The following is a 13,355-nucleotide window of genomic DNA, read 5'->3' as shown; positions in this document are numbered from 1 at the left end:
TTGGCATGATTAAGTACATCTAATGGTTTTGGAGTACATATCTCTGAAATCATTTCACATCAAAATGATTTTAGCATGATTTTAGTTTAAAACTAACTACTAAAACATTTAACCATACATAATACTCTGAAAATTATCCCTAATCAATAAACTAAAATTCAATTAATCAATTTTTTTTTTAAATAAAAATCTGGGAGGCGCACAAAGCAATATGGAAGGGCTAGAAATCTGCGAGGCGCGCTAAACAATTTGGGGTGTAACATATGCCTCCCCAGAATTTAAACAAAAAACTATGATAGATGAAGAACATAAATTCTCTAAAATTTAACAGATGTATAATCAATATTGTCACAAAGAAACAAACACTGAAGACTGAAGTAGAGTTCACAAGACTAAGATGAAGCAAACTTTATTTTTATAGGACATATAAATACAACTTTCTAAAGCATGATATAACCATTATTAATCATCCACTCAAGACTCCAATGTTGGTTTGCATTCTTAAAAGCCCAGTAAGCCCAACCAAATGTCGCTCGACCGAAAACGTCTATTTGGGACTTACCAAATCTTTGAAAGTCTTCTTTTGTAGCCTCTTTAACTCGCCAATCAGAAACCCATTCACCTATTCAAAATTAGGTATATAAATAAGAAAATATTAACATGTGCCCTAAGGTATGGTGGAAAGAGATTAGCAACAATTTTTTATTTTTTTTTACTCATACACAGGAGACAATGATCAAACCACTGACTATCTACTTAAATAGCTCATGTCCTTTTCTACTTGTATCAATTCGTTGTTAATACTAAACAGTGTAAAAACAATTCATATGGAAAATAGGACTTACCAACAAAAGTAAGAGGACCATTTGATGTTGTAATAAAATTCAACTCTGATGAGCGATTGTTGTAAATAAAATCAATGTTTTGTTGGGCAGTCATGTTTTCAAACAAATCATTAAAAATGTTGTAGTAGTGGACATCAATGACACATCTCATAAGGCCATTGGCAAGAGGAAATAGTTCTTTGGGCTCTGAGGGTCCTAGCCTATTTGACATTACCACATAAGTAGTGCTGGAATGTTTACGCACTGCATCATAACCAGCCTTGTAGTACTTGTTCAAGCTCTCTAATGTCACACCTGGAGATAAGGGCTCATTTATGAGCTCAATTGCATATAGGCTTGGGTTTTTTACATACCTGCAAAACATAGAAATATATATAGTATCTGTAATTGTGGCCGCAATATTACTTTTGTGGTAGCCTCTGCAACGATACTGCACTACAATTTGCATTATATAATGTGTGTGGATTATGAAACCGTGTACAAATTAAATACTATATATATTAACCTTGCAGTTAGGAAGCTTATAACATCGACAGTTTGTTCGATGTTTTCATCTGATTTTCCCCATTCTTGTGATCCATCTCTTGAAGAACTATGTTGAAAGCCGTTTTGAGAGCCAGGAGCAGCATGAAGATCAATAATGATTTTTATTCCATATTTACTGCAAATAAATTATTTATAAGTTACTTGTAATGTTAAGGTGCAATATGAATTCATCGTTTGCATCTTAGAAACTAAAATTGGTAGCAACCATAGTTTCAAATGGTCTCTACATCTTCAATCATGTGCATGGTTGTATTATAACTGCATTAGATGATTTCAGCCATATTCTTTCAAATCTTCAATTCAAAATTTAAAATTTCATAACCTCACACATCAATCTACTATCTAATTAAAATATTTACTTTTACCTTGGTTCAAGTGTTATGGGTCTTGGTCCTCTTAAACATGTGATTAGGGGTTCGATTTCTAACTCATACGTATGGAAAGAATTCGGTTGGGAGGGGAGAAACACCTTGTATGCTCCACAGGTTCCCCGATAGAGATTAGTCATGACGATGACAGTGAAAACTTCGTACCAATATTATAGTAACCCAAAAAATATACTTTTAATGATAATTTTTCAATTGTGTATTTTCAAAGACCACAATCATAATTTATTTTTATTTTTTTAATTTTTGAAAACTCAGTATCCGGCCATAGAACCGATTAATTCAAGGGGATCAATCTCACTGTCCACTTACGGGGAGCTCCATTTAAAGCTAGAGTTGTTTTTGCCTAGCCCACCAAAAATGCCACCGGAGAATATAATTTTAATTCTCAAATCTATTTTAGATAAATTTAATCCTATTTTTTATTGTTCAATTTTATTTATAAAATTACAAACTACAAGGGTGTTTGAATTTTTGTACAGGTAAAGAATAACAATCTAAGCACGAATTGCAATAGTAATTGTGTTGGCTTGGGTCTATGCTCTTCTTAAGGTTTTTGGTTTGATTTCATCTGATGTCAATTTCGTTGGACTAGTCCATACAGAAGAAAAAAAAAAAAAAACTCTGACTTTAAATGAAACTCCCGCAAGTGGGCAGTGAAATTGGTCCTATCGAATTACTCGGTCCTAAGACCGGATATCGAGTTTTAAAAAAAAAAATTCTAAGCACGAATTACACTTGTAAAAAGAACAAAAATAGTGGTTTGTTATTTAAAAATACAAGAAAAGAAGTATATTTAGTAAATGGACGTACTGTGCCCATAAGAAAGCATTGTCTAGTGAGTGCAAGGAACCTCCAACATAAGGCCACGGTGGAGTTGGGTCACTTGCTATCCACCAACCAACAGGAATTCTAACTGCATTTAGTCCATTACTGGCTATGAACTTGAAATCATCTTCAATTATAAAACTGCTCCAATGGTCCTTGAAAATGAACACCACACCAAATAAGGACAATATAACTTGTTAGTTGCCAAATATCATTTTTAATATAAAAGGGTGAAAAGCACAGATTGTGGAAAAAACATAATAAAAACTTATGGGATTTATAATGGCTTTGTGTCTGTTACCTTCATAACCTGTGCAGCCTTTCTAGACCCATAGCCATTTGTTATTTGGAAATCGCCTTGTAATCTTACAGCAATGGTCATTTCAAAAACAGTTGGATCATCATCTCTCCATCCTCTAACCTTCGAAACATCAGCTGTCACCAACTCCTCTGTTTTTGCCTGCAACTCACAATTTTCATTTTAATTATGCTTATCATAAAGAAATTTGTATTTAGGTAAGGTAATATTGAATATACTAACACTAGTTGATATGTATGTAAGTGTGTATAGTATACTGATAGCTTATACAGTATGTGCTGAGCTGGCACTTATACTACTTAGTGGATAGTTAGCATTGAAGGCTATAAATACAATCCTGTATGCTAAGTCAAAGTTACTTTTGTAACAACTCAATATTCATTCAGAGAAATGAAAACTTTACTTTTCCAATATGGTATCATCGACCTTCTAACGATTCAGTTACGTTTCTGTTCCGATTCTGTTACGTTTCCGTTCCGATTCTGTTACGTTTCCGCTCCGTAAGCTTCTTCTTCATCATCTATGGAAGACGAAGCTCAATCTCCATTAATGGAGGTCGCGCACCAATCTCTTCTCCCTGCGACGACGAAAGCAACAACCAGATCTGGTCTCACACACTCTCTCACGATTAAGCTCGATGAGAACAACTTTCTTTTGTGGAGCCAACAGGTGAACAGTGTTATCATGGCGCATAACCTTCACCGTTTCGTTGTTAATCCGAAAATTCCTCTGCAATTCGCATCGATTGAAGATCGCGCAACTGCCACAAACTCCGCTGAGTATCAACAGTGGTTGGTGAAAGATCAAACTCTTTTCACTTGGCTTCTTTCCACCATTTCCGATGGCGTTCTTCCGCGTGTTCTTAGCTGCAGACATGCGTATGAGGTATGAGATAAGATTCATAAGTATTTCAACTCTGTTCTTAAATCGCGTGCTCGTCAATTACGATCCGAACTCAAGAACACCAAGAAAAACTCACGATCTGTTAATGAATATCTTCTTCGCATAAAATCAATTGTGAACTCTTTGGTTGCTGTTGGTGATATTGTAACTGAGCAAGAACAGGTTGATTCAATCCTTGAAGGATTGCCAGAGGAGTTCAATTCCTTTGTGATGATGGTGTATAGTCGATTCGACACACCTACTGTGGAAGATGTTGAGGCTTTGTTGCTTCTTCAGGAAGTTCAGTTTGAGAAATTCAAGCAAGAATTGACTAATCCTAGTGTTTCTGCTAATATTGCTCACACTGCCGCTCATACTAGTGATTCTACCTCTGAAACTGAAAGTCAAGAGATCGGCACTGAACACTACAACGCCATGCCACATCGGGGACGTGGTCGTGGCAGAGGACGTGGTGGTAGAGGCCGTGGCAAGGGTCCGGCATCTGGTCAAGGTAAAGTTACTTGTCAAATTTGCTCCAAGCCTAATCATGATGCAATTAACTGCTGGTATAGGTATGATCCACAAGCAATGAGGCCAAACACTCGTGGTCATAACACTGGACCATCCCCTAGACCTCAACACTTTAGTCCTTACATGCGTCCTTCTGCTCACTTGGCTATGCCTCATCCTTATGCTGCCATGTCTGACACTGCCTCAAGCTCAAGTGGAGCTTGGTACCCTGATTCCGGAGCCTCACACCATCTCACCTATAATCCAAACAATCTCTCCTATCAAGTTCCGTACGGTGGTCATGATCAAGTCCTAATGGGAAACGGTCAAGGTGTGTCAATTCATTCTTTAGGTCAATCTGAGTTTAATTCTCCTAATGAACCTATGGTGAAATTAACTCTTAAAGACCTATTACATGTACCTAACATATCTAAAAACCTCTTATCTGTAAGTAAATTTGCTCAAGACAACAATGTTATTTTTGAATTTCACCCTTATCATTGTTTTGTCAAATCTCAGGGCTCTAATCAGGTCTTGCTTGAAGGCATAGTAGGTGCTGATGGCCTTTATCAATTCAAACCTTTCCAATTTCTTTCGAATAACGAAGCTAACTCAAGCTCCAATCAAGTTCATAGTGTTGCCAAGCCTGTCATGAGTATCAACACTGCTTCTGTTAGGTCTCATGCTTTAGGCAGTGATTTTAGTGCTTTTTCTAATAGTGTTCAATGTAATAATGTTGCCTTAGAGTTGCAGCATGCCTATGGCAGTCCAGTTTTCAATTCCAATAACGTTTCTCTTTGTATTAAAAGTACTTCCATTGCAATGAATAAAAATGATTTTCATTTGTGGCATGTAAGGTTGGGTCATGCTAATCCTACTGCAATAAAATCTGTGTTACAGTTGAGCAATATCCCCTTTTATCTTAAAGATAGCCTCATTCCTTGTATTTCCTGTTGCATAGGTAAATCACATAGATTACATGCACCTTTGTCAAATACTGTGTACACTCAACCATTTGAAGTCATTCATTGTGATCTATGGGGTCCAGCTCCCTTTGTATCTTACAATGGTTACAACTATTATATTACATTTGTTGACACATTTACGAAGTACACTTGGATTTACTTTTTAAAAGCCAAATTTGATGCTGTTAAAGCTTTTTCACAATTCTTAGCATTAGTACACAATCAGTTTCATGCCTCCATTAAAGCTCTTCAGTCAGATTGGGGTGGGGAGTTTAGACCCTTCACAACACTACTCAATGAACTTGGTATCCATCATAGACATACCTGTCCACACACTTCTCATCAAAATGGGACAGTTGAACGAAAACACAGACAAATTGTAGAAATGGGTTTAACATTATTGTCACATGCTTCTTTACCACTCAAATTTTGGGATCATAGTTTTACCCAGTCAGTTGCACTCATCAATAAACTACCTTCTAGTGCTCTCCCTAACTTTCAGTCCCCACATTACACTCTATACAAGTCACATCCTGATTACACACAATTTAAAGCTTTTGGCTGTTTATGTTTCCCACACCTTAGGCCCTACAATAAACACAAGCTTCAATTTAGGTCCAGTCCATGTGTGTACTTAGGTGTCTCCCCACAACACAAGGGTCATAAATGTCTTGATGCTTCTGGCAGGATTTATATCTCTAAGGATGTAATTTTTCATGAATCTAATTTTCCTTATCTCTCTATTTTTAATTCAGTCACAAGTCAGTCTCAAACTCCTGACAGTTATCCTACTAATATTATGTTTCCCACACTGGATAATGACACGGTTTCTCAATCTATTCTTCAGTCCTCATCTCAACCTGCTACTTCTATACATTCTCCTTCTCCCACTGGTTGTCAAACTGTTCCTCTTACCCCTCACCTGTCAACACCTCTGACTGTTGCTCAAATAAACTCTCAAATATCACAACCACTTCCTTCACCGTTGCCTCACCTTTCCACAAATGAGCTTTCTACTTCTCTGTCACAACCAGACCCTCCTGTCATTTCTCATCATAATGACCACCCTATGATTACTAGAGGCAAAACAGGTAGCTTGAAGCCCAAAGTCTTTCTAGCTGAGCTCGAACCTAAAAGTGTCAGAAGTGCTCTTAGTGACCCTAAATGGAAACAGGCTATGCAAGATGAGTATAAAGCCCTTATGGACAACAAGACTTGGTCCCTTGTTCCTCTGCCTCCTCATAGAAAAGCTATTGGCTGCAAGTGGATCTTTCGGGTGAAGGAAAATCCTGATGGAACAATTAACAAATTTAAAGCCAGACTAGTGGCCAAGGGATTCCTCCAAACAGCTGGATTTGATTTCACAGAGACATTTTCTCCAGTTATCAAACCCATTACCATTCGTATTATTCTTACTTTGGCAGTTACTTTCAAATGGCAAGTCCAACAAATAGATGTTAACAATGCCTTTCTTAATGGAGTCCTTCAAGAGGAGGTGTATATGGCTCAGCCATCTGGATTTGAGTCCTCTGACAAGTCACTTGTGTGCAAGCTTCATAAATCCTTATATGGTTTAAAACAAGCCCCACGTGCCTGGTATGACAGATTAACTCAAGCATTACTTCAACTTGGGTTTATTAAGAGCAAGTGTGACCCGTCTCTACTGGTTCATAATCAAAATGGTACAAGTACTTATGTGTTGATCTATGTGGATGACATCTTAATTACTGGGTCAGCCCCTCATCTCATCAATGATCTGATTAACAAACTCAATATGAGCTTTGCACTAAAACGCCTTGGTCAAGTTGACTACTTCTTAGGAATTGAAGTCCATCATCTCTCATTTGGTGCTCTTCTGCTCAATCAGTCCAAATATGTTAGAGATTTACTTTGCAAAGCTAAAATGGAAGACTCTAAGCCTATTGGCTCTCCCATGGTAAGCAGTTGTCGCCTTAGTAAGTATGGTACTGACACTATGATTGATCCTACTCTCTATAGATCTGTTGTGGGTGCCCTCCAATATGCAGCTTTAACTCGTCCAGACATTGCGTTCAGTGTAAATAAAGTGTGCCAATTCATGGCACACCCGTTGGAGTCTCACTGGAAAGCGGTTAAGCGTATCTTGCGCTACCTAAAAGGCACACTCAGTCATGGTTTGCTTCTCAATCCTTCTTCAGCTGGCCCACCGTTCTCTCTACGCGCGTATAGTGATGCTGATTGGGCCACTGATCATGATGATAGACGTTCTACATCCGGATCTTGTATATATTTTGGTCCTAATCTTGTGTCGTGGGGCTCAAAGAAGCAGCCTCTAGTAGCACGCTCCAGCACCGAGGCTGAATATAGGAATATGGCAAACACAACTGCTGACTTACTTTGGATACAATCCCTCCTGCGTGAGCTTCAGGTTCCGTTTCTCACTCCAACACTGTTGTGTGATAATCTTAGTGCTGTCTCGTTGGCGCATAATCCCGTTCTTCACTCAAAGACCAAGCATCTTGAGTTGGATATTCATTTTGTCCGTGAGAAGGTCATTTCCAAGAAGCTTAATGTTCTTCATATTCCAGCTGGTTATCAATTAGCAGACCCTCTCACCAAGCCCCTATCTCCTGCATCGTTTGCTTCTCTTCGGTCCAAACTCAAAGTGTTTCCACTTGGCTGAAACCTCTTTGATTTTGAGGGGGGGCTATTGAATATACTAACACTAGTTGATATGTATGTAAGTGTGTATAGTATACTGATAGCTTATACAGTATGTGCTGAGCTGGCACTTATACTACTTAGTGGATAGTTAGCATTGAAGGCTATAAATACAATCCTGTATGCTAAGTCAAAGTTACTTTTGTAACAACTCAATATTCATTCAGAGAAATGAAAACTTTACTTTTCCAATAGGTAATGATGCAATTGCCAACATGATTAACATACGGTTCACATTTTAATTTTGTTTTTTGCATCCACAATTATTGCCACAATATAAAGATTTTAGATATTGCAACCCCAATAGCTTGAAAGTATTGAAATCACTTTACAAGGTGTTTATTTATAGTAGTTACACAATAGCTTGTAGTACAAGTAAACTAACTAACTTGCAAAACTAACTAACAAACACTTGTAACTAACACTTCTAACAACCTAACAGTTATGAATTAGTTATTTCTAACATACGGTACGAGACACCCAAAATCTTAGGGACAACCTAATTGGGAGTGTAAATGAAATTAGATACGCTATTGCAATTAAAATAATTAAATAATTACTCGTAAGAAGTATCCGTTGGATGCTTTGATTCGAACAAGCGTAGAATTGTCATTTTCCTTAAGAATATGGAAAGTTACAGAATCAGTTGAAGAATTGGTAACGGCAACAACGTTGATATCATCTAACTCCACAAACTGTTTGTTAAACACTCTGAATCTGAAAGTTTCCTTATTTATTCTCCACAACTGCACAAATATTAAAGCATATTAACAACATCAACAAAACAATTAGTGTAAATCGATTCTAATTAGGATGTTTTAATTACTCTAAATGTTTCCCAACTTGAAGCAGTTGTGCGGTTTGCAACAAGGATAGTTCCTCCTCCGGACTCTGCACATAGATACTTCCCCGTTGTCACTGATTTGAACTGAAGACCAGTTCCATCCTATAAAATTATTAAGAAATTAAGAACATGAAAGATCGAATTATTCTTATAAAAATAAGCAATAAGATAAATTTAATATTATTTGCTAAATCTAGCCCTACTTACAATAATTGTTGTTTATATAATAAGTAATTACTAACCAAGAAGTCTTTATTTGGAATGGCATCAAACAGAGAAGGTTTCATCCAACCTTCAGTAACCAACCAACCACCAAGATTAACTGCTTTCACTCTAAACTCAGGATTAATTGGTCTCCCATGAGTCAAAGAAAGCATGACAAACAAGATACTAATCAAATTAAGAATCCATATTTTGATAATAGATTTTGTCATAGTTAGATTAGATATATCTCCCCACACTCTGGTTGGTTTTGCAAATTATAGGATATAATAATTTATATAGAATAATAGAGAGAATGATGGCATGGCAAGGTCACAATCTAGAAACTATTGACCAATCTAATCAAATTAGGCTGCCTTAACATTACAGATTGCATTATTACATATCAAAATGTTTTTCAGTGTAGGAGCACAACATTTTGTCGATCGATAACATGATCATTTCTTTCACACACTACACTGATTAATTTACATTTATTTTATAATACCGTTTTTCGTTATATTATATATATATATATATATATATATATATATATATATATATATATATATATATATATATATATTTTATAGTAGACTAATAGCTAAACTTAATTTATATATTTTTTAACATATTCTTTTTTTTTTTTATAGACGAAATGACAAAGTCATTGAAAACTAGTGGAGTGAATGAGGTTCGAACCCCGGTCCCAACGTCCGACACTAACAATTTTGACATTTCTACCAATTAAGCTAGGATTTGTGGACTAAACATATTCTTTAATAGCTATCAACTAAAGAATTTGATCCTCTCTGATCACTAAATAGTCATGTTTGATCTCAACCATTAACTTTTACTTTTATTAAATATTAGCAGTTGACACTGTAGTATTCTCAACTGGACTATCCATATATTATTATATTTATATATTTGTTCTAAGATCTCATCTTTATTTTCTCATTCTTTGTATTATTTCATTCAAGTGTGAAAAAAGATGTTTGGATTGTGTAATGGTTGAAACTTCACCACCGCATTACCTCCACCACCGTTTTTCCCACTTGTCACCGCCAACTTGTAAGTTTTAGTTGACGCCTTTGTTTTATATATCTTTGATCTTTGATATTATTCTAGATATGTTCAAATATACTAATACTACACGCCTTTGTTTTACAAAAAATAGTCTATATTGTCAACAAAAAAAAAAAAATAGTCTATAAAATCATGCCCAACCTCAACGTATCAAGTTAATTAGTCCTTCGATTAAGAGATATAAGAACGAGTTAGCATCTGTCTGTTTTTATTTTATTCACTACTATAGTTTTGGAGTGTTTTAAACAAATTGGCTTAATTTGTATTTTGGTGAAACAGAGTTTCTTGCTTCGGGAGTTTTGGAGGAGAGATGAGAGAATATATTAATTAAGATTTAATTACTTTGGTTCCTTAGGGCCCGATTGGTAGGGATGACAACGGACGTTTATACGTGCGGGTTTAACACTTATCAAACCTACACCCTGAAGGTGTGAAAACACAAGAAGGGGGGGGTTGAATTGTGTTTTAGCTAAGTTAAAACTTTTTCAAGTTCTTAACTCAACTACGTTAGCAGCGGAAAAGTAACACAATAAATAACAAGTTAAGGAGATAGAGAGAGAGAGAGATCACACAAGCAATTTATACTGGTTCCTCTCACAGAACGAGAGTAGTCCAGTCCCCTTGCACTTCCAAGGGAGTTCACTATAATCACACAAGATTACACCTGCTCAAGCACACAAGCAAGAGACTTCACAACTATGCTCAAGCACACAAGCTTAAGACTTCACACTTAAACACACAAGTTTAAGTTACACACTTAAGCACACAAGCTTAAGTTTCCTCAAGTAATGGTAAAGTATATAAAAATATACAAATGCTCTTAGATGAACCTAAAGAGAGCAAATACAAATATTACAGAGTATTTGGCTAAAGTGCAAAAACACTTGACAGAGGTTCAGAGCTTGTATATCACAGAGTTCAGAGTTTGTTCAGCGCACGTTCAGATCTTGATAATTGGTTTTTTTTTTTTTTTTGTTGTTGCTGATCCTTCTAGTATATATACCACTAGAAAAGAGTCGTTGCAAAGGAGCCGTTGGAGTTGATAACCTTTTGTCTTCAAGCAGTCTGTCTTGATGCAGTTTGGTTGTATCCAAAACTAAGAAAGAGTTTCAGTTACTTTGACTACTGCAGAGTGGACTTTCCTTATTCAGCTAACAAAACTGAAGACCCACGTTCTCAGGTTAGGACAGACAAAACAGAGGTAGCTGAACTGATCAGGCTTGAAAGGTCCTTTTCTCCATTGGTAGAAGAGTTGACTGGTGAAAGGAATCTTTCACAGCTTTCAAAGAGATCTTCAGAGGTTGATGAAGCTTAGACAGACAAGAAGTACTGAAGACTTCATCCTCTGAACGTTGTAACCTCTGAAGTCCAACATCTTCTGAGCGCTTGTGAACTTCTGAATTCACATCCTCTGAACTTCACTCAGAGCTTATATGATGCTTATATCTGCGCACTTAAAATAAATTTTTAGTCCTTCCAATTATTAATTAATACTTTGTTATCATCAAAACCTTTATAGATTTAGGGGCAAACATTTTAAAATCAATTTTGTTCCAACAATCTCCCCCTTTTTGATGATGACAAACATAAGTATTAATTGACAATTGTTGTTAAATTAACTTATCATGTTTCTCTTAGGTTTATGAGGTTTGCAAGCTCCCCCTAAGATTGATACTCCATAAAGTCTGAACTTTATGTTTTATCCATGATATTTTAATTTAGTATAAGATTAAGATAGTCTGAAATAAAACAAATTTCATATCTTTCTTCAGAGTGAGAGGTTTGCAAGCTCTCCCTCTAAGTCTCATAAGGCTAAGTTAAAATTGCACTCTTAACTTATCCTTACTTATGAAATTTATTTCAGTTTCAACTAACTTAGTCTCCGCATTGAAATACGTAAGACAACTTAAAAGAAACAACTTTTAATTTAACAGATAAAAGCGAGATAAAAGGCGTGGTTTCAGTTTTGGAACATATCAATTAATGCGTAACTACTCCCCCTTTTGTCATTATCAAAAAGTAAAACAAAGTTATAAAACCAAGACAGTCAAAGAAAGAAGAGTGGTTGTTACAAAGGTGAATTAATTTCAAAAACGAAAACCAACGCGCTCAAGGGTTTATAAAAAGTGAACGAGTGAACATGCCTGCTTCACGTAGAAACAAGAGTAAACAAGTGAAGCAAGAGAAAGTAGGAAGAATGAAAAGATTTAGTTTACGCATCGCAGAGTTTAAGAGAAAGAAGAACGAAGAAAAACGCGAAGACGATGAAAAGGATAAACATATAGATATTAAGTGGACTTAAAATAAGTAGTTAAGTAAAACATAAACAAAATCTTGAAATAGATAAACCAGAAAAAATTGTTCAGAAGGTAAACAAGGAAATAAACATGACAAAATAAGCAAGCAAAACATAAAACTATGAAGAAAATGTGCATAGAATCCTAGGGTTTCTTAAGAAAGGCTAAGAGTTGGTCAAATTTATCATTCAAAGATCCCACATTGGAAACTAAACCATCCACCTTGGTTTCCAATGTCTCTTGAGCAGCTCTTTGACGTTCTAGACCTTCTTGCTGTTCCCTCAGGGCTTCTTGAAATATCTGCAACTGTTCTGCCATAGCAGGAGCTTGATCTTCAATCACAGGTTCTGGTTCTTCAATCAAAGGTGCCTTGCCTTTATCAGAGGGTTCACCTTCCTCTGGATAGTCTATCATCAGCACATCCTCTTGATCCTGAGAGGCAAGCACATCCAGTACATCTTCTTCTGTGGTATCTTCAATATGTAGCTCATTTGCTAACTCAGCAACTCTAGCAGCAGCTTCTTCCAGACGTGCAGTCTCAATCCTTTGATCCTCAAGACGTTGCAGAAGAGTAGAATCAACCCAGCAATCTTTGAATTCAGACATACGCCTCACAGCAGCAGCTATAGCAACAAGCTTAGCACGCTCATGCTCTTCATGATTGAATGGCGTTAACCTTTTCAACTCAGCCCTAGCCAGACTGTCCCTCATGAAGCTTATACCTTCCAGATCCCGCTTACCAATAACAGCCTTGACCTTTGCAGCAGCAACATCCAAAGCATTGCAAATCCTTGCCTTAATGCTTGATACTTCGAGATCCACATCAGAAGGACAAACTAAGAACCTGTCCTTTATTGTAGATAATCTAAGCAAGTCTTCATGAATTTGAGTGGATAGATTTCTAAAAGTGTTGGATGATGATGGTGAAGGATTGGGAATGGTA

At 36.4% G+C, this 13,355-nt stretch overlaps 1 protein-coding gene across 1 annotated transcript; it reads right to left on the bottom strand.

The window, feature by feature from the left end:
- Positions 1 to 300: 300 nt before the first annotated feature.
- Positions 301 to 9,316, bottom strand: LOC123910122 (probable glucan 1,3-beta-glucosidase A). Its single transcript, XM_045961174.1, has 8 exons — positions 9,068 to 9,316; positions 8,808 to 8,927; positions 8,542 to 8,727; positions 2,907 to 3,065; positions 2,591 to 2,760; positions 1,351 to 1,506; positions 846 to 1,198; positions 301 to 622 (listed from the first exon to the last, which is right to left on the bottom strand). The coding sequence occupies exons 1-8, from the start codon at positions 9,257 to 9,259 to the stop codon at positions 441 to 443; spliced, it is 1,518 nt and encodes a 505-aa protein (XP_045817130.1). The 5' UTR covers positions 9,260 to 9,316; the 3' UTR covers positions 301 to 440.
- Between the last annotated feature and the right edge of the window lie 4,039 nt (positions 9,317 to 13,355).

This window comes from Trifolium pratense, linkage group LG2, assembly GCF_020283565.1.
Source record: "Trifolium pratense cultivar HEN17-A07 linkage group LG2, ARS_RC_1.1, whole genome shotgun sequence".
Classification (NCBI taxonomy): Eukaryota; Viridiplantae; Streptophyta; class Magnoliopsida; order Fabales; family Fabaceae; genus Trifolium; species Trifolium pratense.
Note: the sequence above shows the minus strand (reverse complement) of the source record. Positions and strands in the feature narration are given on the sequence as shown.

Coding starts and splice junctions, on each gene's coding strand:
- LOC123910122 (XM_045961174.1), bottom strand. CDS start 9,259: ATGACAAAATCTATTATCAAAATATGGATTCTTAATTTGATTAGTATC. Junction 8,928..9,067: donor TTCCAAATAAAGACTTCTTG/GTTAGTAATTAC, acceptor ATAATTTTATAG/GATGGAACTGGTCTTCAGTT. Junction 1,507..2,590: donor AATGCTTTCTTATGGGCACA/GTACGTCCATTT, acceptor ATTTATTTGCAG/TAAATATGGAATAAAAATCA.